The sequence below is a fragment of the Trichosurus vulpecula genome, chromosome 7 (genome assembly GCF_011100635.1).
Source record: "Trichosurus vulpecula isolate mTriVul1 chromosome 7, mTriVul1.pri, whole genome shotgun sequence".
NCBI lineage: Eukaryota > Metazoa > Chordata > Mammalia > Diprotodontia > Phalangeridae > Trichosurus > Trichosurus vulpecula.
Genome location: NC_050579.1, coordinates 46646539 through 46672184, shown reverse-complemented (window position 1 = coordinate 46672184; position 25646 = coordinate 46646539). Strand labels below are relative to the sequence as shown.

Sequence of the window (25646 nt, the reverse complement as noted above, 5' to 3'; positions counted from 1 at the left end):
TTCTTTGCCTAAATCCAAAAGAAAAAAAGGGAACGAGAAGTTCTCAATGATGGCATGGGCGACCTAGTTGAGACAAATTAAGAAGCGTTTTCGCGTTCTGAAACAGCTTTTGCACAACCTCTGTATGAGAGTCAGAAAGGACCCGGAAAAAGAACTCAAAAATTCTTGTTCCCGCCCGCGCTCTTTCAGTTCCCAAACAGGTCGGCTCAGTGGATATATAAGGGAGTGCAGCCCTCTGAGAGCAACAGCGTTTGCTGGTGGTAATCTGTGATCATGTCTGGTCGTGGCAAGGGAGGCAAGGGGCTGGGCAAAGGGGGTGCCAAGCGGCACAGGAAGGTGCTCCGTGATAACATCCAAGGCATCACCAAGCCTGCCATCCGCCGCCTTGCTCGGCGCGGCGGGGTCAAGCGTATCTCGGGGCTCATCTACGAGGAGACCCGCGGCGTGCTGAAGGTGTTCCTGGAGAACGTGATCCGGGACGCCGTCACCTACACCGAGCACGCCAAGAGAAAGACGGTCACTGCCATGGACGTGGTCTACGCCCTCAAGCGCCAGGGCCGAACCCTCTACGGTTTCGGTGGCTAAGAACAGCTCTCTCACTAACCCCCAAAAAATAAAGGCCCTTTTCAGGGCCCCTCAAACTTTTCATTTAAGAGGGCAGTAACTAGCCTTGTTAACAAGGATTAACGCTTCCTAGGGTTTAGCTTAAATGAGCTACACATAAGGTCAAGACTTTATTTTAAAATTTCGTATTTCAAGACTGCTTTCCCATCCGTTGTCTTTGCAAATACTTAACTTCCATACGAAGGAAAGAAAAGCTTGTCTGTTCTTACTGAAATATTCCAGCGGTCTCACCAAAGGGCAGTTGGACGGGGGTAGACTGGAAACAAAAGTACCCGGATAAGTTCCCTGGCGGGAAAATTGGTGAGCCAATCAATTTCGACTAAATTCTATGCGGGGTCCGAGTAGTATGTATTATAAACAATTCCTGTCCCGTAGGCTTTTTAACATCAGACCGGTGCAGGCGACATCCAGGAAGAGGTAAACTTAATTTTTGCAAGCTGCTGTTTACCCGAGGAGGGAAAGCCTACTTGCACTAACCTGAATTTCCCCAACTCCAAATGTGTAGTTCTTTGTAGGTTTTCTTTATAGATAGACAGGCTGTGTCTCAGTAGTAATTGGACTAGATAATGTTGAATCACTTCCATTTCTAAATTTTTGTGGTTGTGAATGTTATCAAGAGGTCCTCGGATTAATAGAACGGGGTCTTGAGGAATATAGTTATCCCTGGAGCCTGAAGTCTCCATTACATAAATGGGATGAAACCTTATAGCTAATTTAATCCCTGCTTAATTTAACCTCTCAGTACATTGGGAGGCCAGGCATAGTTCCCCCTCTGAACTTATAGCCCAGTACTTAAAAAAAAAAAAGGCAAAACAATGTTTAGTGCCATCTGCCTTAAGTAATCTGTGGAGACCTCTCAAGGCGGACTGATGATCTGTCAAGATTGTCAGGATTCTGCCGCTACTCCTGCGGTCAGGGTCTCTCCCACTAGTCATGCCCCATGGTTTGCTACCTGTTCTGATAGTCTTTTTGATCCTTCTGTACTTGCCTTATGATCTGCCTTGCTGATTCAACATGCCCTAATATGTGAAGTTAAATGAAAGCCATGAGTGAAGCTTAATCTGTTACTTGCACCCATATGGAGAATATGTTTTAACGTTTAGAGGCTGGCTTGAAAGAGGAAAGAGTTTCAAACAGCGAACAAACTTGAGGACATCTGTGCGCCTTTCGTTGTTGCTATTTATTACCTTCAGCTCTGGATCTTTAAGGATAAGAAATGTCTAAATGTTTCCTATCTCTCTGAAGTGCATAATAATGTTTCAATGTCAGTCGTGGAGTGAGTCACACTCTCTCCCTTTACATTTTCTCTTCTTTCTCTCCTCAACCAATTATAATGCTCAAAGATCCTAAAAAGTAGTTTTGGGGATGGAGATAACAGATAATACCCCACCAGACACTGTCCTAGAATCCCTCTGAAGCAAGGAAAAGTCATCAGTACTTGGAAACTAGGATTCTTTCTACAGATACATGGACAACTTAGAAGCCACTGTGATGTCATCCAATGAACTGAATGCACATGTTATCCTTCATGGGGCTGGGGTCACCAGCTGGCCTAGGCCCTGGGAACTCTAAAGGTCAGATAAGAATACATTTAAGTAAACACCGACAACCAGAAAGTTTGGTTAAAGGAGGCAAACAAGCTAGGTGATATGTAAATTCGTACTGTTTATTCCCTTAAAGCTAGTAGCACACATACATGTAGGGAGCCAGTCGAAATCTGACTGAACAAAAGAATGAGAATGTTTAAATACCTTCTCAACATAACAGTCACAACTCAGCATGTCTGTGTTACACAAATTTATGATCTCCATGTATGTTTAACCATTATACAAGAAAATAACTTTTCTTAATCGAATAGGTTGTAAATACAATAAGATAAGAGAGTTGACAAAGTGTCAATTGAAATTACAATCCAGGACATCTGTGTTTTCTTTACCATTAACATACCGTAACAGAGTATATGTCCATAAAATACTAAGATAAGGAAAAGTCCAATTATTCAAGATAGTGTTTCAGGTTAAGGGTCTCATCCTTAGTGGCCATAGACAGAGGAAAGAATGCTCTTAAGTCAGCCCCATCTGGCCTTGTATTCTTTGAGAGGTATTCTTTGAGTTTACTCAGAGAACAAAGAAGTTGTTAGGCCCAAACTTTTCCTCTGGTTGATTAGTTCAGGCTCTGGCCTTTATTGAAGTTACTAAATTGATATTAAACGATTATCAACACTAAGCCATTCAGTCAACAAGCACTTATTGAGTTCCTACTATATGCAAAAAAAGTGAACAAAAAACTCTCTGCTCTCGAGGAACTCCTGTTCTTCAGGGAGGATGGGAAAGGCAGGAGGCAGGATTTGAGCTGAGTGTTTAAGAAATCCATGAAGTCCCAGAGGCAGAAATGAGAGAGGAGACCATCCCAGGTATGGAGTACAACCAGTGAAAAAATGAGTCAGGAGATGGAGTGTCCTCTAGGAGAAATGGCAAGGAAGCCAAGCCAGTGTCATTGCTTCAAGAGTCCATGGAAGGTAATAAACTGTAAGAAGACTGGAAAGATAGGTAGCGGCTAGAGTGCAGTTCTTTAGAAACCAGAGAATTTTCTATGTGATCCCAAAGGTAAAAGGAAGTCACTGCACTTTACAGATTAAGAAGGTGACATGGTCAGAGATTCCTTTTAAGATCATTGGCAGCTGTGTGGAGAATGGACCGGAATGAGGAGAGATTAGGCACAGCAATCAGCTACCAGGCTGATACAATAAGCCAGAAGAGAAGTGATGGGGGCATGTCCTGTGACGAGAGATTGTAAAGGTAGAAATCAGAAGACTTGACAACAGATTGTGAGGTGAGTTGGAGTGAAGTTTTGAGAGTGACATTGAACCAACAACAACATTGGTCTTACCATCCATGGCCCTATTGTTTGTGACCCCAGACAGCCTTCAATAAATTTGCCTCTAGAAGCATAAATTCTGTGCATGGACTCTTTTATTTCTCTGATGTGGCTGATGATTTATCACCACCCATACCCACCTCCCTATACCCCCACACTAAAACCATCTGATTTAGAAAACAGTCCTGCTAAATGATGGGGATAGTGAGCAGGCTAATATAATCACCTTTCCTGCCCCTGCAAACCTCTAAACAAAGTTACTTGTCTATCTCTGTGGTTGACTACCTTCACCTATGATTTTAATCCTTCCCCTTCTCAGAAGCCTTGCCAGCCATCGAGAAAGATGTGTACACATACAGGACCCTTAAATCAGTGGCCATTATTTTCATCCAACCATCTCCCAAATTCTGTCCCCAACATACAGAGTGCAGTCCTCAAATTTGACCTCATTTAAGTAGACCATGTTAAATGCCACCCTACATTCACTATCACTTGGAGCAGATTCACTGTGTTAATTTCACTTCTGTTGACTTGGAATTTGACTTTGTGTTCATTGTAAAAAAAAAAATATATTTGAAAATATGTTGAAATACATATATTTATGTTATGTTTGAAAATATCCAATAATTTTTACTGTTACTTTACATCCTTCCTTAACAGAGTCACATGCCCTATAGTGGGAAAACTCTGTCTTAAAAACTTAAAAAGAATGTAAAATAATGCTTTTGCAATATTGTTTTATTAAAGAGAAGCCAACTTGAATTTAGGTTAGTCTCAGCTGGTCAGCTAGTCACCTGGATTTCCCAAAGGAAGACTTAAACAGAACAGGTCTCCTTGACATGAAATCAGACCTTTGTTTATTTAGCTATAGAGGGAATGTCAATGGCAACTGTTTGTCTTTGGAACAGCAACCCTGAGGGTCTTCCCCTCCCACTTTGACTTTTTCCCTTTTTTTTTCTAATTAAAGGGGCCATCCCTTGGCTCACTTCTTGAAGAGGCCTTACCACTGAATGGGCCTTACCTCACTCTAAGTGAGTACATGAAAAGGCCTGAGCCTAAAAGGGCAAGGGTCTCCCATTGCATCCTGGGTCATCTCCAGTCATCCTGTTGAATATCAGGTCACTGGACCCTGATGGCCCTGGAGGAGAAAGTGAGGCTGGTGACCTTGCACAGCCCTCCCTCACTCAAATCCAAGTCACCTACAAGTCATGTCACCATTTCCCTGATGTCATGGTCCTCTTCGAAAACAAAGGACAAACACAACATTTATTTACTTGTTCGTCTGCTTATTCATTCATTCATTCATTCTTTCATTCATTCATTCACTTATTCATTTATTTACTCGTTTATTTATTTATTTGTTTGTTTGTTTGTTTATATATTTATTCATAGGCAGCATAGTATAATGGAAAGTTGGCATTTACATTCCACCTTTGCTATCAACTAGCTGTTTCCCTGAATGATTTACTGAGCCATCCTAAGTCTCAGTTTCTTTTTAGTTGTAAAAAGAGGAAAATAAGACTTGAACTACTACCTTAAATAGTTTTTGTGACAAAAGCACTTTGTAAACCTTAAAGTGCTATATATCCTGTTTATTGTTAAGTGAAAATGTGTTTCTGAGGCCTACAGAGGGTGCTAGGCAGTATGGAAGATTAAAAAAAGAATTATATAGTCCCTGCCTATTAATAATAATAATAATATCACAATTTTCCATAGTCTTGGTAGTGATTATCAACAAAATTCCAGTATCTCTAAATGTCATCACTGTGAACTGCTCTCCATGGCTTTCAGTGTGTCCTAAAGTGACTTTATCTTTACCTCTTTCTTTGCTCATTCTTTTATGAAACATTTTTTGTGTACAAGACAATGTGCTAAGTAGACCAACAAAATGAACGATAGTGATTGTCCTTTAGGCGCTTACATTCTACTTGGGGATGTAACATTTACACAGCAAAACAAATGCAAGATAATTTGAGGAGGGAGACAACAGTAAGGGAATGAGGAGAGGCACAGGAGGTGGTGGACCCTGAAGGAAGCTAAAGATTCTGAACTCAGCACAAACTGGTCAAGAGTCATGAGGTTCTAGAGAGAATGTGGAGTTCAGCAAGTAGGCCAGATTGTTGGAAATACAGAGAATGTGAAGGGAAATGTTGTTTAATGTCTAGAAAGGTAGATTGGAATCACACTGTGGAAAACTTTCAGCTGTCCAGATGAGGAGATGCTATTTCCCTCAAAAGACAGCAGAAAAGCACCAAAGAGCTCAAGGATATAAGCAGGCTTGTCTGTACTTTGGGACACTATCTGGGTTGCTCAGTGGAAAATTGGTTAGAGAGGAGAGAGATTGATAGTAAAGAGAGCAATTAAGAGGATATTTCAATAGCTCTCCCTAAACTTTTCCTCCTTCTGGCTTCATTATAAATATCTCTTGTTTCACCATTCACCAGGTCTTCCATTTTCACAACCTCCTTCTCTCTGGTATCATCGAATCAGTTACTAAGTTCTAGCCATAACACACCTGCAAATCTTATGCTATCTAATAGCTTTGCTTCAGCCACAGTGAAGTGAAAAGCAAGGTGGATTTGGTGGAGGAGTAGCCATGTCCAAATCCCACCACTGCCACTGTGTGCTCTTGGTTGGGCTACCCTTCTTTGGGCCACAGGTTCTCCAACTGTAAAAATGAAGCGGTTGAACCATGTGACCTCCAGGTCTAAATTGCTGATCCTATAAGCCCAGTGGGAGTCCTCAGGACAGGACTTCACTGGCACCCCAGCTGAACTATTTAAAGGGTTGCCCTTTGAACAAGCCGTTTGTAGAAGCCATCTCTGTCTCTACAAAGGGAAGAGATTAGTGTAGATGACCTAATTGCTTTAGATAAACGGAAAACATATACTAAGTGTTCACTATGCCTCAGTACTATGCTAAGTCCAGGCGATATAAACAGAATATTGCACTAGCACACTCCTCTCAAAGAGCTCATATTCAACAAATATAGGAGGCTTCAGTTGGAGGTCTGGGGGTCCTTAGGGTATATTGGCAAGTCTCATGGCAATGCATGGGGAATTAGACAGCATAGTGGCAGGTAAGATAGTAAGGCTTGGTGGCCTACCATCTTACCAGGGAGGTTATATGTGATAACTCCCTGCTCATCCATGTCCATGTAAGGGAGAATTGGAGGGACTGTGCAAAATTTAGGGAGCTGATCTGAAGAATGCAATGGAATGTCACTTCCTGCAGAGGTCAAGTTGGGATATGATTGGTCAGCATACGGCCAAGAGAGGGAAAGAGAAGGGATAATTGGCAGGAAGTTTGGGGGAAAGGGCTACCCAAAGCGCCAGGTCTGCCAGATGGCATCTTAGCCCTGCCCAAGGTGGCAAACTACCAGGACAGGCAGGACACCGCTCAGGTGGTATTCCTTCTGCTGTATTAAACCTACCAACAAGTCTTCCTACTGTCATTCTCTATGTTACCTGCCCTCTGCAAATCATCTGTCATACCACTGACAGGATATTTCTTTTTTTTTTTTTAATTTAATATATTTAGTTTTCAGCATTGATTTTCACAAGAGTTTGAATTACAAATTTTCTCCCCATTTCTACCTTCCCCCCCACTCCAAGATGGCGTATATTCTGGTTGCCCTGTTCCCCAGTCAGCCCTCCATTCTGTCACCCCACTCCCCTCTCATCCCCTTTTCCCTTCCTTTCTTGTAGGGCAAGATAAATTTCTATGCCCCATTGCCTGTGTATCTTATTTTATAGTTGCATGTGAAAACTTTTTTTTGTTGTTGTTTTTGAATATCTGTTTTTAAAACTTTGAGTTCCAAACTCTCCCCCCTCCTCCCTTCTCACCCACCTTCCCTAAGAAGTCAAGCAATTCAACATAGGCCGCATGTGTATCATTATGTATAACCCTTCCACAATACTCATGTTGTGAAAGACTCACTATATTTTGCTCCTTCCTAACCTATCCCCCTTTATTGAATTTTCTCCCTTGACCCTGTTCCTTTTCGAAAGTGTTTGTTTTTGACTACCTCCTCCCCCTATGTGCCCTCCCTTCTATCATCCGCCCCTTTTTTATCTTCTTCCTCCTTCTTTCCTGTGGGGTAAGATACCCAATTGAGTATTCCCTCCTCAGGTCAAATCTGATGAGAGCAAGATTCACTCATTCCACCTCACCTGCCTTCTCTTCTCTTCCTACAGAACTACTTATTCTTGCCACTTTTATGTGAGATAATTTACCCCATTCTATCTCTCCCTATCTCCCTCTCTCAATATATTCCTCTCTCATCCCTTAATTTGATTTTATTTCTTTTAGATATCTTCCCTTCATCTTCAACTCACCCTGTGCCCGCTCTCTCTCTCTCTCTCTCTCTCTCTATTTATATATATATATATATACACACATACATATATACATACATACATATACACTCACATATACATATATATACATAAACATATATATATGTATATACACACGCACACATATATATGTATATACACATATATATACATACATGCATATTCCCTTCAGCTACCCTAGTACTGAGGTCTCATGAATCATACACATCATCTTTCCACGTAGGAATGTAAACAAAACAGTTCAACTTCAGTAAGTCCCTTATGATTTCTCTTGTTTACCTTTTCATGCTTCTCTTGATTCTTGTGTTTGAAAGTCAAATTTTCTATTCAGCTCTGCTCTTTTCACTGAGAAAGCTTGAAAGTCCTCTATTTTACTGAAAATCCATATTTTGCCTTGGGAGCATGATACTCAGTTTTGCTGGGTAGGTGATTCTTGGTTTTAATCCTAGCTCCATTGATCTCTGGAATATCATATTCCAAGCCCTTCGATCTCTTAATGTAGAAGCTGCTAGATCTTGGATTATTCTGATTATGTTTCCACAATACTCAAATTGTTTCTTTCTGGCTGCTTGCAATATTTTCTCCTTGATCTGGGAGCTCTGGAATTTGGCGACAATATTCCTAGGAGATTTCTTTTTGGGATCTATTTGAGGAGGCCATCTGTGGATTCTTTCAATTTCTATTTTGCTCTGTGGCTCTAGAATATCAGGGCAGTTCTCCTTGATAATTTCTTGAAAGATGATATCTAGACTCTTTTTTTGATCATGGCTTTCAGGTAGTCCAATAATTTCTAAATTATCTCTCCTGGATCTATTTTCCAGGTCAGTGGTTTTTCCAATGAGATATTTGACATTGTCTTCCATTTTTTCATTCCTTTGGTTCTGTTTTATAGTATCTTGATTTCTTTTCAAGTCACTAGCTTCCACTTGCTCCAATCTAATTTTTAAGGTAGTATTTTCTTCAGTGGTCTTTTGGACCTCCTTTTCCATTTGGCTAATTCTGCCTTTCAAGGCATTCTTCTCCTCATTGGCTTTTTGGAGCTCTTTTGCCATTTGAGTTAGTCTGTTTTTTAAGGTGTTGTTTTCTTCAGTATATTTTTCAGTATTTTTGGGGTCTCCTTTAGCAAGTCGTTGACTTGTTTTTCATGGTTTTCTCACATCCTTCTCATTTCTCTTCCCAATTTTTCCTCTACTTCTCTAACTTGCTTTTCCAAATCCTTTTTGAGCTCTTCCATGGCCTGAGACCAGTTCATGTTTTTCTTGGAGGCTTTTGGTGTAGGCTCTTTGACATTGTTGACTTCTTCTGGCTGGATGTTTTGGTCTTCTTTGTCACCAAAGAACGATTCCAAAGTCTGAGACTGAATCTGGGTGCATTTTTGCTGCCTGGCCATGTTCCCAGACAACTTACTTGATCCTTGAGTTTTTCGTCGGGGTATGACTGCTTGTAGAGTAAAGAGTACTATGTTCCACGTTTGGGGGGAAGCGCCAGCTCTGCCTCACCAGCACTCCTCTTTCCCGAAGAACCCCCAACCCGGACTGGACTTAGATCTTCAGCAGACTCTTCACTCCTGCTCTGATCCGCCACTTAATTCCTCCCACCAGGTGGGCCTGGGGACAGAAGCAACTGCAGTTGTAGTTCTGTAGCTGCCCCACCTTCATGGCCCCCGGGGCGGTGTCTGAACCACAAACTCCTTCTTTCACTCTGTCCCCAGCAGCTTTTCCCACTGACCTTCTCTGTTGTCTTTGGTGTTTGTGGGTTGAGAAGTCTAGCAACTGCCACAGCTCACAGATTCAGGGCGCTAGGGCATGCTCCACCCGGCTCCTGGTCTGGTTGGTTCTCGCCACCCACGCTGGGCTCACCCAGCAACTATCCAGGCTGTCCTGGGCTGGAGCCCTGCTTCCCTCTGCTATTTTGTGGGTTCTGCAATTCTAGAATTGGTTCAGAGCCATTTTTTATAGGTTTTTGGAGGGACTTGGTGGGGAGCTCACGCTCATCCCTGCTTTCCAGCCGCCATCTTGGCTCCACCCCCCGGGTGGACAGGATACTTCTTACACATGAATCTAGTCATGTCACATCTTTTCTCAAAAATATTCAACTTCCCGCTAGTGTCCATTGACAATAGCCTTGCCTTAACAAGCCAATAACATAGAGTTTTCAAGCCTTTTGCAATCTGTTGCATAGTAATAGTGGGAAGGTTTTCTCTCATCCCATTTCCCACCTCCAACTTTGGAATCAGATAGACCCAGGTTTAAATCTTGCCTCTGATGGTTACTGCTTGTGGGATCTCAGTTTCCTCATCTATAAAATGCTGTAATTGGAAAAGATGGCTTCCCAAGTCCCATCTAGGTCCATGATATTATACCCTTTTGGGCATCTTATATTACTTCCTACCAACTAGTATATACTCCAGCCAATTTATGAGTTATATTTCCAAAGACAGATGTGTTGTACTTCCTTGGCTTTGCTCATAGAGGGTGATATATAATGGAGTCACTTAGTGATTTGGAGAATCTGACTTGATTCTCAATTCTGAAATTATTAGCTGTGTGACCATTGGCAAGTAAGCTCTCTGAGCTTCAGTTTCCTCATCTGTAAAATGGGGGTGATAACGATGCTTTAATCACAAGTTTAATCAAAAGAAATAACATTTAAAGCATTCTGCAAACCTTAAATTACTACCAAAAGAAGTACTAGCTATTAACATTGACCCTCCTCTAATAGGTCAATATAACAATAACTATAAAACAGGAGGTGAAACTAGCTTGCTGTTATAACCTGTATCACCTCTCTCACTGCTCCAAGTTTTATCTTCCTTGAGCTGTACCTTCTCTAATCAGGGTGGTGCAGTGGACAGAACTGTAGATCAAGAGTCAGGGAAACTTGAATTAAATCTGACCTGAGATATTTATGAGTCCTTCAACCTGCGTGCCTCAATTCTCTCACCTGGAAAAGGGGGAGAATAATAGCACCTACCTCCCGTGGCTACTATGAGGATAACATGAGACTATATTTGTGAAAATGTCTTTCAAACCTTTAAAAAAGCATCCTATAAATATTATGGACTCCATAAATTATAGAATCTCTCCACATTTATGTTGGTTATCAGGCAACAGAGGTAGGCTTTTCATGCTCACCACCCCAACCCTGGGCAAGTTAAGAGTCTTTATTGTTTATGCTTGATAGAGGATGACTTTATGGAGGGATTTTGTAATAAGGAGGTAATTTAGTGATGGTTTTGAGAGCCTGGGTTCTAGTTCCTGATGCCACTCACCAGCGGTATGGCCTGGAGCAAATCCAAGGGCCTCAGTTCCTTTGGCCTTAAAATGAGATGGTTGGGTTAGTTTGCTTTTCTTGTTCTCTTCAGCCCTAAAATTTCACAATTCAATAAAGGCTAGCAGGCATTGGAAATTTTTTTTTCTTTTAGCCCACCCCCACTACAATATGATGATTTTGTGCGAGTAGGTTGAGGTTGACAGGACACGCTTAAATAAACCTTAGAGGCTATGGGATCAGTGTTAGGGTAGCAGGTTGGTAAAAGGGAAGGCAAAAAACAGGTTCAAATCTAGTTTAGGACATTTATCTGAGTCCTCCCTGGCTCTTATTTTTTTCATCTGTAAAATAAGGTGAGGGAGGGTCTAACCAGATCAGGAGCTCGTAACCATAAACTTTAAAAAATATGTTGGCAACTATTTCAATATAATTAGTTTCCTTTGGAATCCTATGTATTTTATTTTAAGCATTTAAAAATGTTCTGGTTTACATGAACTGATGCACAGTGAAGTGAACAGAATCAAGAGAACGTTGTACAAAGTTACAGCAATATTGTTCAATGAAGAACTGTGATTGACTTGGCTATTCTCAACAATACAGTGATCCCAGACAATCCCAAAAGACGAATGGTGAATAAATACTATAAGCCTCCAGAGAAAGAACTGATATTGTTTGAATACAGAGCAAAACATGCTATTTTCACTTTCTTTCTTTCTTTTTTCTTTTATTCGAGTCTTCCTGTACAAAATGACCAATATAGAAATGTTTTACATGATTGTACATGTATAATCTATATCTGTTTATCGTTGGGGGGGGAGGAGAAGGAGGGATAAAATTTGGAACTCAATTCTTGTGTTATATGAGATGTTAAATGTTAAAAAAAGTTAATAAATAAAATGTTAAAATAAAATGAATGTTAAATGTTAAAATAAAATAAAAATGCAAGAAAAAAAACGTTCTGAGGAGGGATCCATAGTTCTTCACCAGCCCGTAAAAGGAAAGGGACCACTGACACAAGAAAGGTTACGAACACCTAACCTAAATGGTCTGTAGGATCCCTTCCAGATCTAACTCTACGATTTAGCGTGCGAAGTTTAAATCAAATAATCTAGCCTTTAGCATCTCTCGATTTTGCCTTGAACTCCTCAGGGTATGTACGGAAAACTTAGCTCTTGCTTGTACCTTGCTTTATTTACAGGATCTTCCAGCGAATTTTACTTGGAAAGATCTAAAGCCCCCTTTTCTGAACAGAAATCAAATATCAGAAAAGGTTTCTTTGTGTTTTTTTCCCAATTAGAGGAGAATCTATTATTTAAGTCTTTTTCAATGACGTATTCTTGAATATGGTGGGCGGGAAACAACTCCAAAGCCCTGGCCCCGCCCGCGCTCTTTCAGTTCCCAAACAGGTCGGCTCAGTGGATATATAAGGGAGCGCAGCCCTCTGAGAGCAATAGCGTTTGCTAGTGTTAAGACAGTTACCATGTCTGGTCGTGGCAAGGGAGGCAAGGGGCTGGGCAAAGGGGGTGCCAAGCGGCACAGAAAAGTGCTCCGCGATAACATCCAAGGCATCACTAAGCCTGCCATCCGCCGCCTGGCTCGGCGCGGCGGCGTCAAGCGTATCTCGGGGCTCATCTACGAGGAGACCCGCGGCGTGCTGAAGGTGTTCCTGGAGAACGTGATCCGGGACGCCGTCACCTACACCGAGCACGCCAAGAGAAAGACGGTCACTGCCATGGACGTGGTCTACGCCCTCAAGCGCCAGGGCCGAACCCTCTACGGCTTCGGCGGTTAAGTCAGCAGCCCTTTGCAAGCCCGCCAAAGAAAACCAAAGGCCCTTTTCAGGGCCCCCTCCATTTTCTAAAGAAGGAGCTGTAAACCTGGTTTTTTATCCGTTGGACTTTGTCCTATGATGGAACTTGTCATTTAGATTATCTTTGGTTAGTGCTGTTATTAAAAAGTAAGGTCTTTTTAAGATTGCACATAATTTAAGTGAGTGGTTGGGTTCTTTCGTAAAATAACTCCGCCGCCTGTCCTACTGTGCTTGGCAGCACGAAAGTATGTTCGAGTTCCTTTCCCGTTCGCAGGCTCGCAAAATGGAGTCCCGTTGCGTGTTTCTCTATTGCGGAAGGCACCCTAGGCAGAGGGAATGCCCGAAATGTCGCGAGAATGGGGGTGGGGGGTGGTGTGGGGAAGCGTAAGCCAATCGGAGTCTGCCCCCGGTCACAAGAGGAAATTTGTCCAATCAGAAGAGGAGTTTCTAATCCGGCCCGGTTGGAGATTTTTAGAGCAATCCTAAAGCTTTAGCCCATTTCCAAGAAGTACTGGAAGGCAGCCAGGGTAGTGGAGTGTGTGACCTTTAAAAAACAAACAAACAAACAAAACTAACCCCGGGAGAACTAGCTGTAGATCCTTTCACTGGGGACAGTGGGTATTGATGAGGACAGGAAGGTCTAACTACTATATTTTGGTGACTTTAGTACATGCCTTAATTTCCCCCACTGTAGAAAGAGATACGGTCCATTCTGTATCAATATGTGCGGTTTTAAGGATTATGGAATATTTCGAGATTTTAAGATTTAAGTGCCGCGAATTGACTCTCCCAAACCGAAAAACGATGGAAAGCAGGTTTTTCAATTAATTTACAAACAATGAATCACTTTCTATGCTCTCCAGCATTGTTCTCTGCGCTTGGTGGGATACAGAGAAAAAGCAAAATCAATCCCCCCGCTTTAGGAGCTTACATTCTTAATAGACTAGGCAACACTTACCCGTGTTAGTAAATACAAGATAAATATAAAATAGATGGAAAGCAGCCTTGGTGGGAAAAGCTCTCGCAGCTTGGGTGTTGGGAAGAGGCCGGGAGACGCCAGGAAAGACTTTCGGGAAGAGGATGTGTTTGGATTGAGCACAAAAAAGGAACCCGGGAAATTTTCAGAAGTAGAGTTTAACAAGGGGAGCATTCCAGGTATCAGGGACAGCAATTGCAAAGATAAGGAGATGCAGTCTTGTACGAAGAATAGCATGGAGGCCAGTATGGTTGCACCGTGGAGTTCCTGGAGGGTATCAATGTGTTACAAGCCTGAGATAGGAAGGGGACAGGTTATGAAGAGCCTTTACAAGCCAGTCTTTCACATAAGATAGTAAGATTGGAAGGCGGAATGGGGGACCACGTTATACATTTATTTCCTTAGTGCCAACGGTGTTATGCATATAAATAAAATGATTTAATGGAAGAAAATATTTGTTAGACTCTTACTATGAGCTAAGTGGCTACAAATGCAAAAGCAGAGAAAATAGCTTTTATGGAGCTTACATTCTATTTTTTCTTTTTCCAAATTTGTATTTTTTTATCCTGAAATTAAACACAAAAACATAGCATTTCCATATATATGAAGCAAAACAGGAAAATAGGATCTTGTAGGAAATTAAACCCCTATTTCATAGAGCTTGCTTTTTAAAAAAATATGTAATTCCACGTTTCTTCAAAAATGGTCCTTATTTGTGCTTCCTCCTAAACTTCCTGTTGTTCCCTTCTGGGCGTTTAAAACAAATTTTCAATGTTCCTTTTTTTTTTTTTAATTTTGGCATCACTATTGCTAATTCCCTCTTATAGCAAATAAGAATAGTTAAGCAAAAGAAATCCACACATTAGCGATTTCCCGAAATGTATTTTTATTTTTGAACCTTGAGACATTGCTACTCTGGAGACACTGGTGGTCTTTGCCCTGATAAGAATTCTTAATTTCTTTTAAGGCTCTTTTTCTTTACAAAGTTTTTTGTCCTTGTACAAATTGTTTTCTTGTTTCTACTTACTTTATTCTGTGTAAATTCAGCCACTAAGTCCTGCAGTGCATATAGTAGACTTGTATTAGGTGGGGATTCAGGAAGTCCTGAGTTCAAATGCTACCTCAGACATAAGATGTGTGACTCTGATAATTAACCAACCTCTCTTTGCCTCAGTTTTCTCATCTAAATAATAGGAATAATAATAATGCCTGCTTCCTAGGGTTGTTGTAAGGATCAAAGGAAATAACATATGACAAGGGCTTTGCAAACCTTAAAATGCCATATTGGTAGCTATCATTACCCAGGATTCTCTGAAAGATGCTCTTTTGTGGAAAAAAAAAATGTTCCATTCCACTCATATTTCACATTTTGTTCAGCCATTTTGGCTTTTCTTTGATGAACTTACAGTTTTCTTGGTTATCTAATGGGTATGATGGGGTACAGGCCCAGAGACCTTTTCTTCCTAACCCCAAAAAAAGCCCATTTTTCTTTAGGAATTCTCCTTGACTCTTCCCTGCTTGATTCGGTTTTAGCCTGAGGCTATAGCCTCGCATTCTTATTAGGCCCAAATCTCTCCTTCTATTGTAACTTTAGACATGCATGCCTTCAATTACTTCTCAATCTTGATATTCCTTCAGGAACTTCCTGCCCTTGATCCCATTCTCTTGGATCCTGGACTCTGGCTCCACCTTATCTTCCTTAGACTTCCCCTCAGGACCATCCCAAAAGCCCCCCACCAGTCACCCCAGACAACCCCTCAATCTTTCCCACAATCTTTTATATATTTAAATCCCATCCTGCCTTCACAAGGCGCTCAGATTCTTTAGGAGTCTAGCCTATGGCGGGGCTGCTGTAGGATCTGGCCAGTGTAGCTGGTCCCTAATAAACTTTGTCTTTTTCTTTGGCTAAGAAGGCTTGAGTCAAATTCTTTCGGCAGGACCCGGTGCGTCAATATTTTGGGGTGTCGAGCACCTCTCCACCTTTCACCTCTTCAGGTAAACGTAAAACATGTGACATGCAAATTTCCCCCTCTCAATACCAATCTATTGTGAGCCATCTAAGTGATTTGGTCTGTACCTGACTCAATGTAATTGTGTAGTTTTGTGAATTATGAGGAGAACTTTACTGTATTTGTTTAAACTTAGCCCTGTGTGGCTGGGATACCGAACCATTTATTGCACTGTTTGAACTTAGCCCTGCATGGCTGGCTGGGACCTATGTTGTGCTGTTTTCCTCTCAATTGTCAAATCATATGTGTTCTGGGAGCTCCTGTCAGGTCTGACTATTCCTATAGCTGCCAACTTGTGGATATGGACTCCTTGATCCTTCTATCACATCTGAGGACTGCCCCTGCCTTCAAGTGGACATCTGAGCCCATGAGAGACCTTGCCCTCCGGTTTCAAAGAGCCTGAAGGGGACAGCATCAGACGCAGACAGCTTTTTCCCAAGAGTCCGGATCAGAACCTGAACAAACAACTGCTCTTTCTCTGAGTCCCTTGCGTTCCCAAGACTGTTTGCCTATGTCTTTGGTATCTTTAGCCATTATACTTCCTACCCTGATTCCGCCTTGGAACTTGCTCCCTCTGCTTGTTTACAAGTAGTTTACAATTACTGCCCATCTCTGGGGATGTCCAACCACAGGAAGGAAAAAAAAAAACCTGAAACCATCTAGGTAAGGATTTTTAGAACTTCACCCCTGAGGAAGATAGAGGTTTTTTCCATACCTTAATTGATCTTCAGGCAAAACTTTCACTTTGGCTTTCACCAAAAGGCAGAAATGTGGAACATTTTATACCATTTTATATCATTTTTGTAATTTCAATAAGACTCAGAGTCTGAACTGATTAACCAGAAGAAAAGCCTGAACCTAACAGTCTCTGTTCTCTGAGTAAGCTCAGAGATGCCTCTTCTTATGTCAACACACTCAGAGCATTCCTTTCTCTGTCCATGGCCATTAAGGGTGAAAATCTTGACCCCAGACACTACCTTGAATTATGTGACTTTTCCTTATCTTAATATTTTATGGGCATATACTATGTTATGGAATGTTAATGGCAAATTAAACACAGAGATCCTGGGTTGTAATTTCAATTGACACCTTGGCAACTATCCAATTTGTTGTATTTACAATCTATTTCATTAAGGAAAATCCTTGTCTTGTATCATAATTAACATACATGGGGGTAATGCAGGCTGCTGTATTGGGACTAAAAAATGTGTTTAAGCTTACTCATTTCTTTGTTCAGGGAGTCAGACTTAGTCTGGCCCCCATGCATGCATGTATCCGCTAAATTTAAAGGGAATGAATAAATAAATGTATAAGTAATATGAATTTTTTCTATCACCTAGCCTGTTGTTTCCTTCAACCAAACTTTGAGGTTTAACATTACCTATGTGAAGGATTCTATACTATCACCCATACCCATCCTTCTTAGTATTTTCTTCTACCTTAGCTTCCAGAACTGTCTCCTGGTTCTCCCCTTAACTACTTGCTCTTCCTCAATCTCTTTAGCTGGTCCTTTTCTGACCCCTTAAGGAAGTATCATTATTCCCCAAGGTTCTCTCCTTGGGCCTTTTCTCTCTCTCTAAGCTCCTTAGTAATTGCATCAGCTCCCACTGCTTTAGCTATTGTTCTAAAATAATGATTGCCATAATCTAGAGGTGTGTGGTATAGTAAATAGATAGTTAAAACATGAATCTCAGAAACTTGGATTTAGATACCATTGCAACATTCCAAAGCTGTGTCACCATAGGCAAGTCACAGCCTCTCTGAACCTGTTTCTTTATCTGTAAAAGGGGGAAAAATAAAAGCATTGAGGCAAAGCCAATGACACTTCAATCACTGCCCTGCTTTTTCTGCCATCTGGTCTCTCTGTAGTTCTGTGGCTATTTCTTATTACGTGTCTAAGGATATCATTGTTTTTTCCCTTATGGTTTTGGCACTTAGAATTTTGTGCTATCCCTCTTCACTCTGCACAACGTAAAACAACAGAACAGAGACATGCATACACACATCTGCACATGGCTATATGAGTAAGTAAAGCCTTTATGCCCTTGCTAGGCTCTTTGTATGCTAGAATTCTGTTTCACACATAAAAAAAGATGGGGTGCAGGCATGAGCAGTTCAAAAAGCCCTGAGAGAATAGTCCAAGGTCATTATCCTGGCACTATTACTGAACTCCCTGGGAGTTCTGCCTATATCAACAGGCTGGTATCCTGCAGATATAAATTGTCCCTTTCTTCTTCTTATCTTCCCTGAAAACATCTGAGATGTTTTTCTCAATAATAGCTTCATAGCTAGGTTTGCATTTGGGCCAAATGGACCTATATCACCTGGTATCTTAGATAAGGTCTTCAGGAAACATTCCAGTCCTCTGTTTTCATTCCCCCTCAACTAATCAATATAATATAACACAATTAATATCAAAGGTCCCAAAGCGTAGTTCTGGAAGAGGAGGAGCAGATAATACTTTGGAGTCTACCAATTGTCATACTGGAACTAGCACAAATGACACACCAGAGAAGAAACTTTTCCTACACAAAGAAGGAAAACTAAGGATCCCTCAGGTCCATCAGCAGCTACAGCTGCTGCTAACTCTGATTTGGGTAACTGCTATGCCAGGGGCCTAATGGGGAGCTCTGGAAGGCTAAGAGCTTCCCACTCCTGCCTCTAGCCAGTCATGTAAAGAATATCTCTTAACAAATCACCTTTGAACACGTAAGTCTTATGAGTGGATTTCTTTTCCCCTTCCCAAATCATTTATTTGGAGAGACATTCGTTTGCTCCCAAAAAGAACTGAAACAAATCAGAGAGACTGATCAGGTTTTCCTCATTTTTAAATTTCCTGAGCTCAACCTGTTGTTCCAATTACTATAATAGGTGGCCTTAATTTAAATACCTACACATGGAGTTCTTTTAAAGTGGTTGTTCTCAAAATATGATCTGGAGACCCCTGAACATCTCTAAGATCCTTTTAGGGGGACTGTGACAAAATTATTGTCACAATAATACTAGGATATTTTAATTTCTAAAATGGTAAATAATGATGCATATAATCCAAATGAACACAGCACCTTCTGTGATGAGGGCACACTATGCTGGGCTGTCCTGTGCCAGGATCTCCCATGTCATGCAATCAATTCCAAAGTTCTTTAAAGAGACCTTAAGAGTGTCCTTATATTGCTTTAATCTGATCACCACGTGAGTGCTTGCGTGGTGCGAGTTCTCCACAAAATAGTCTTTTAGGCAAGCGAAAGCTTGGCATTCGAACTACGCGGCCGCTCATTAGTTAACGGTCTGCAGATGAGTTTGAATGCTTAGCAGTTTAGTTCGAACGGAGCCTGCGGTGTCAGGTTGGCCGAGTGGTCTAGGCGCCAGACCCAGGATTATTCCTTGCTCGGTAGTGTGGGTTCGAATCCCGTTTCAGACACGTCAAATTTTTTTTTTCCTAAACGAATCCCTACTGGTAAATGTAAGTTTGTCATTTGAACCACGTGGCCAGCCCAAGGGAGTTTCAGTCTCTGCAGTAAAGTTTGAATGCTCGGCAGTTTAACTTGAGAAAGTACCCTGGTTTCCAGTACCGTATCCCGCCGGGTGATCAGAATCTTCCTAAGACAATTCAAACGGAAGAAATTCAGTTTCCTGGCATGGTGCTGGTATTACTGTTCAGGTTTCACAGGCTTACAACAACGAGGGCTGCGGGATGGCTCTGTAGACCTTCGGTTTGGTAGTCAGCTTAATACCTCTTTTCTACCACACTTTCCTTCAAAGCCTCCCAAACCTTAAGCTAGTTCTGACAATGTGTAATCCCTGGAAAGCATACTGCCAAGGTATAACCTTTTCCACAGTATTCAAAACCTCTCCATTTCCATTAACCAATGTTTCTGTGCATGGATGGTGTGGTGCTGGCTGATGGAGCACCTGTGTTTTCTTGGTATTAATTGTTAGGCCGAAATTAGCACAAGTAGCAGATAATGAATCCATACTTTGTTGCATCTCAGCTTCAGAGGCTGCATTGAGTGCACAATCATCTTCGAACAAAAAAAAAAAATCATGTGCCAACTCTCCCTCCATTTTGCTCTTGGCTTGTAGCCTTTTCAAGTTAAATAATTTACCATCAGATGGAGTTGGTACAGGAGCTTTGGAGTGGAGGAATAGTCTTCATTCCTCTTTTAAGAGAGGTCACTCGTAGTTCCAAATTCTTTTGGTTACCCATGGAAAGAGACAGACAAGTTATGGAAGTTCCATAGGGGTTCTTCAACAAGTCCCTGATTTTCAACTTGCCTCCCTGGAGATACAGAGTATATCCCCTTGGTTGAGATTGGATCCTCTCCATTGATTGAGCTAAGGTCTCAGCCTGGTCCTATTTGAAGAGTTTATTCTCTTTTGCATATTTCCTGGTATATTATAATCTATATAACTTCTCAGATTTCTGTTTGCTTGATTAAATAGGTTTATTCTATTTATGTTGGCCTTTTGTTCAACTAGAATTGGTGGAAAGAATCCAAGCTCATGGGTATAAGCTTGAGGTACTCTATCCACTAATTTTTTTGTTTAACCAATTTATTATTTATTTATTTTAACATTCTTTGCTTTCGAAATGTGGAGATCCAAACTCTCTCCATCCTTCCTACCTCTTCCTTTACTAAGAGAGACAAGAGAAGGTAAACAATAAGATATCAATTATACATATGAAATCACCAAAACATATTTATGTATTAGCCATATCTCCAAAAAAAAAAAGCAAGAAAAATAGAGTGGGAAAATTATACATCATTTTGCTCTCAGACTGCATCAGTTCGCTCTCTGTGGAGGTGGATAGCATTTTTTTTCATCATAAGTCCTTTGGAATTAATTGTCTTAGATCATCGTATTGATCAGAGTAGCCAAGTCTTTCACAGTCGATCATCACTACAACATTGCTGTTACTGTGTACAATGATCTCCCAGTTCTTCTCACTCCACTTTGCCTCAGTTCATATAGGTCTTGCCATGTTTTTCTGAAACCACTCTCCTCATCATTTCTCACAGCATAATAGTACTCCATCACAATCATATGCTACAACTTGTTCATCCATTCCCTACTTGCAGAGCATGCCCTTGATTTCCAATTCTTTGTTCTTTGCTCTCTTTGGGGTACAGACCTAGTAGTGGTAATGCTGGGTGAACCAGTATGCAGTTTTATAACCCTTTGAGCCTGGTTCCAAACTGTTCTTCGGAATGGTTGGACCAGTTCAGTACTCCAGCAACAGTTACTGTACCTATTTTTCCCTCATCCCCTACAGCATTTGTCATTTCTCATAGATGTGAGGTGGTAACTCAGAGTTGTTTTAGTTTGTCTTCCTCTAATCAATAGTGATTTAGAATATTTTTTTCATGTGACTATAGGTAGTTTTGATTGGCCATTTTATCATTTGGGGAATGGCTCTTTTGTGCAAATTTGACTCAGTTCTATACTCAGTATATAATTAATAAACGAGGCCTTTTCCAGAGAAACTTGCTGTAAATTTTTTTCTTAATATTATTTCGTTGTCTATGGTACCTTTTAGCAAAATGTAGTTTCTCTAATTATCCCTTTTAATTAGGTCTACTTTTGCTTTGTCTGAAATCATGATTGCTTCGCATGCCTTTTCTTAGTTCAGTTGAAGCATGTTAGATTCTGCTTCCGCCCTTGTATGTGTCTTTCTGTTTCAAGTGTGTTTCTTGTAAACTACATACTACTGGATTCTGGTTTCTTTTTGTTTTTCTTTTAGACAAAACTCTTTATTTTGCACATCCCTTAGCAGTCCTTCCACGACCAGCAGCCTAGGGGCCTCCCCCCCATAGATCTCACCGCAGCCTTCTGGCTTCACGTTCCGACTCCAGCAGGGTGAGCACATCCCCCTCACGCACGGGGCCCTTCATGTTGCAGATGATGGACCTGCTCCTATCATCCTTCCCTGAGAACCAGTCCTGCCCAGTACCTTGGTGACCCAAGCCAGCTTGATTGGCTGCACGCGGCCAGTGTCCATGACGGTAGTGGCAACAGGAGAAGGGGGAGAGACGAGAGAGACTGGATTCTGGTTTCTAATCCATTCTGCTATCCACTTTTGTTCTATGGGTGAGCTCATCTTATTCACATTCTGTTATAATTACTGTGTATTTCCCTTCATCCTATTTTCTTCTGTTTCTTCTTCCTCTCTCTCTCTTCTCATCTTGTCCCTCTGTGAAAGTCTATATTGCTTCTAACCACTGTCTCCAGAGCTGTCTCTCTTTTCATAATTTTCTTGTATCACTCTCATTTCTTTTCCCAATTTGTCCTCTACCACTTTTATCTCTTTCTTTAACACTTCCAGGAATTTTTGTTGGGCTTGGGTCCAATTAGCATTTTTCTCTTAGGCTTTTTTTGTAGCTATTTTCTTCAGAGTTTATATCTTGGTCTTTCCTGCCCCTGTGGTAGCTTTTCATATTTAAATTATTTTTGTTTGTTTGGTTTTTGCTCATTTTTCCGATCTATTTCTTGATTTTGAACATTAAGTTAAAATTGTGAGCTCTGCTCAATAAGGTGCAGTGTCAACCTGAAAGTCTGGTTAAAGGAGGCAAACAAGCTAGGTGATATGTAAATTCATGATGTTTATTCCCTCAGAGCTAGCTTACTTGTACGTACAAGGAGCCAGAACATAAGTTCTGACTATCTGAACAAAAAAATGAGAAGGTTTAAATACATTTTTAGTCTCAACTCAGCATGTTTGTGTTACTCAATTTTATGATCTCCATGTATGTTTAACCATGATACAAGAAAAGGATTTTCCTTAATTGAATAGGTTGTAAATACAGTAAGACAGGAGAGTTGACAAAGTATCAATTGAAATTACGACCCAGGATCTCTGTGTTTAATTTACCATTAACATGCCATAACATAGTATATGCCCATAAAATATTAAGATAAGAAAAAGTTACATTATTCAAGATAGTTTCTTGGGTTAAGAGTCTCATCCTTAATGGCCATAGACAGAGGAAAGAACGCTCTTAAGTCAGCCCTATCTGGCCTTGTTGACATAGGAAGAGGTATTCTCTGAGTAAACTCAGAGAACAAAGAAGCTTAGGTCTAGGCTCTTCTTCTAGTTAATCAGTTCAGGCTCTGGCCCTTATTGAAGTTACTAAATTGATATTAAATGATTATCAGTGGAGAGGGACTATCCCAGACTTCAGGAGTTTTTTATGCTGCTGTTTTCAAAGCTAGTTCAGGAGCAAGTTTTTGGTGCTTCCAAGATAATGTGATCCTGGGAGAGGTATAGTCACTGCTTTCCTGGTTTGCACTCTGGTCTTTATCCAGGAAGGGACTCTAATCTCCTGCAGCCACAAGCACCAGTACTCTTTGTGCCTTGGAACTGTGACTAGGGCCCCTGCTCCCTTGTGACCAACCTCCAGTGTTTCTCTCCACCCTGAGTCAGATTGTGTAGGCTCCAGACAGGTTTCCATCTCAGTCTCAAAACTTCTCCTGCTGACCTCCCAAGTTTTCTTAGGCCAGAAAAATGTTTCACTCTGACCTTTTGTTGGCTCCACCACTCCAAATTTTGATTTGAGGCATTATTTTGAAGTTTTTTGGAAGGGAATGTTGAGAGCATACAGCTGGGTTGCCTCTAGTCTACCATCTTGGCTCCAGTATTCTACCTTTTTAAAGGAAGCTAGTAGCATTTGAAAATAAAATTGTTGGCCTGAGACCAGGAATATTTATGGGAGGCAGATACACATATGAATACACACACACACACACATACATGTGCATGTGTGTATGTATAAATATATACATATGTGTGTATACACATACCCCATCCCTCCCCCAACACTTCTCACTTCTACTATAGCCAGCTCCAACTGGCTAAGTGACTATATTGTAAGAAACAGGGGAAAGAGTTTTGTTTCCACGGAATTGAAGGTGTACTTTCCCCTCTCCCCCACCCCAGCTTTAGCAGAAACGAGGCCTCAGGTCGGTCAGGTGAAAGGTCAGAGGCTTGTACACATGCTTAAATGAGCCATTTGAGGAAGGCGTGATGTAGGCAGTCAGGGGGTTGTATCTGGCCAATGAAGAGCCTGGCGGGAGATTTGAGGTAAGGGTCTATTGAAAGACTGGTGTCCATCTGAATCCGTTGTACTTTCTCCTGTACTCTGTTCAGGAGAGGTACCCATTTATTCCGGGGGAATAAATGTAAATTATAATTAAAATGTTCCTGGCTTCCCAATGAGTCTTGTTTATTCCTAGACAATGTGAGTATGTTTCTAACAGTATTGTTAAACTTTCGGTAAAAGCATTTATTCCTCAGAAATCTGAAAATATTAAAAATACACATATATATATATACATAATACATACACAAACATGTATATATGTATACATGTATGTATTAGAAGTCTATGTGTATATATACTTCTAGTCTACTACACCTCTCAGAGAAGAAAACAGCAACCAACCTTGTAACTTCTCTTCTTGCTTCCCACAAGCCAGTAATCATAGTCTTTGGACAGAGATGGAAATCTATGTATTGCTATCTATGTTGATATCGATATCTATATCTATATTGAGAGAGAGAGAGAGAGAGAGAGAGAGAGAGAGAGAGAGGAGGGAGAGATGCCTCCCTTGTGCTATGTTTAAAGAACCTATATGGCTATACATAATCTACATGAGTAATGCCTTTTACATGGTACATTACAAATGTATCGGCATGAGGACCTTTAAGTATGAATCACAGAATGACAGCATTTGAGAGTTAGAAGTGATCTAGGCAGCCATGTCTTCCAACCCATACCCAAAAGGAATATGCAAGGTAAGGGAGGAAGGAAACAAGCATTTTTTTAAGCACCTGCTTTGTGCCAGGCACTGTGTTAGGTGCTGGGGATATAAATACAAGCAAAGAGTTAGGCCCTGCCCTCAAGTGGCTTACATTCTAATGGGGAAGACAGCATACTAAAAAGGGAGGGGTGTGTGGCACAGGGGCTTTATTTGGAAATCTAAAAGGTCAGGAACAAGCCCAGGAGGAGAATGAAGGCCTGAGGCTTTCCACAAAATTGAGGTTCCAGGAGAACTCCCTGGTGGGAGAATGGGAAAAGGCCTTATGGAGAGACATTCTATAGCAAAGAGGTCTCCCAGCTGGAAGGGCCATCCAAAGTGAGGAAGCCTCAGGTGCTGAGGGAAATTCCAGGATGAGACAGCAGTATAGGCATGACTTTGAAGTCCAGAAGGCCAGGAACAGAACCAGGAGGGGAATGTAGCACTTTAACATATTGACCAAGTGGTCATTTAATCTCTGGCTTAAGACTTTAAAGAAGGGAGATCCCATCATCTCTACAGGGAGCCCATTCTAATTTGGGGTAGCCTAATTATTGTGAAGCTTTCTCTCAAATCAAATATAAATTTGCCTCTGTCCTGCTTCTACCTATTGTTCCTTGATCTGTCTTCTGACATCAAATAGAACAAATCCACTTCCTCCTTAGGGGTGCACTGAGGCCAGATCCAGCTTGTTAGACCAGATTGTTCAGTTTTCAGTGTGAGCATTTACACCTCAGAAATCTGCAAATACTACAACATCAGGACTTTATTTATTATTCTGATTATTGTTTAGACTTGAGAAAGTGATGAAGAAAATGCTAGTAATGAAGATTCCACTCAAAAGGGTGTTGTGTAGCCATTTATTAAACAATTCCTAGTACACACCTGCCCCTCTTCAACATGAAACCACTTGAAAATTGAAATGA

General features: G+C 41.1%; 2 protein-coding genes and 1 pseudogene across 2 annotated transcripts in view; 1 reads left to right on the top strand and 2 right to left on the bottom strand.

Moving 5' to 3' along the window:
* The window catches only part of LOC118856634 (histone H3-like), a 191429-nt gene that overhangs the window by 87952 nt on the left and 77831 nt on the right, over positions 1-25646 (bottom strand). The gene's annotated exons all lie outside the window — the stretch shown is intronic.
* On the top strand, positions 261-12978 carry LOC118856397. Its single transcript, XM_036766680.1, has 2 exons — positions 261-583; positions 12536-12978. Exons 1-2 carry the CDS (start codon positions 274-276, stop codon positions 12919-12921), a joined length of 696 nt encoding a protein of 231 aa, XP_036622575.1. The 5' UTR covers positions 261-273; the 3' UTR covers positions 12922-12978.
* Positions 21744-21925, bottom strand: LOC118856640 (annotated as a pseudogene).

Coding starts and splice junctions, on each gene's coding strand:
- LOC118856397 (XM_036766680.1), top strand. CDS start 274: ATGTCTGGTCGTGGCAAGGGAGGCAAGGGGCTGGGCAAAGGGGGTGCC. Junction 584..12,535: donor CCTCTACGGTTTCGGTGGCT/AAGAACAGCTCT, acceptor GTTCCCAAACAG/GTCGGCTCAGTGGATATATA.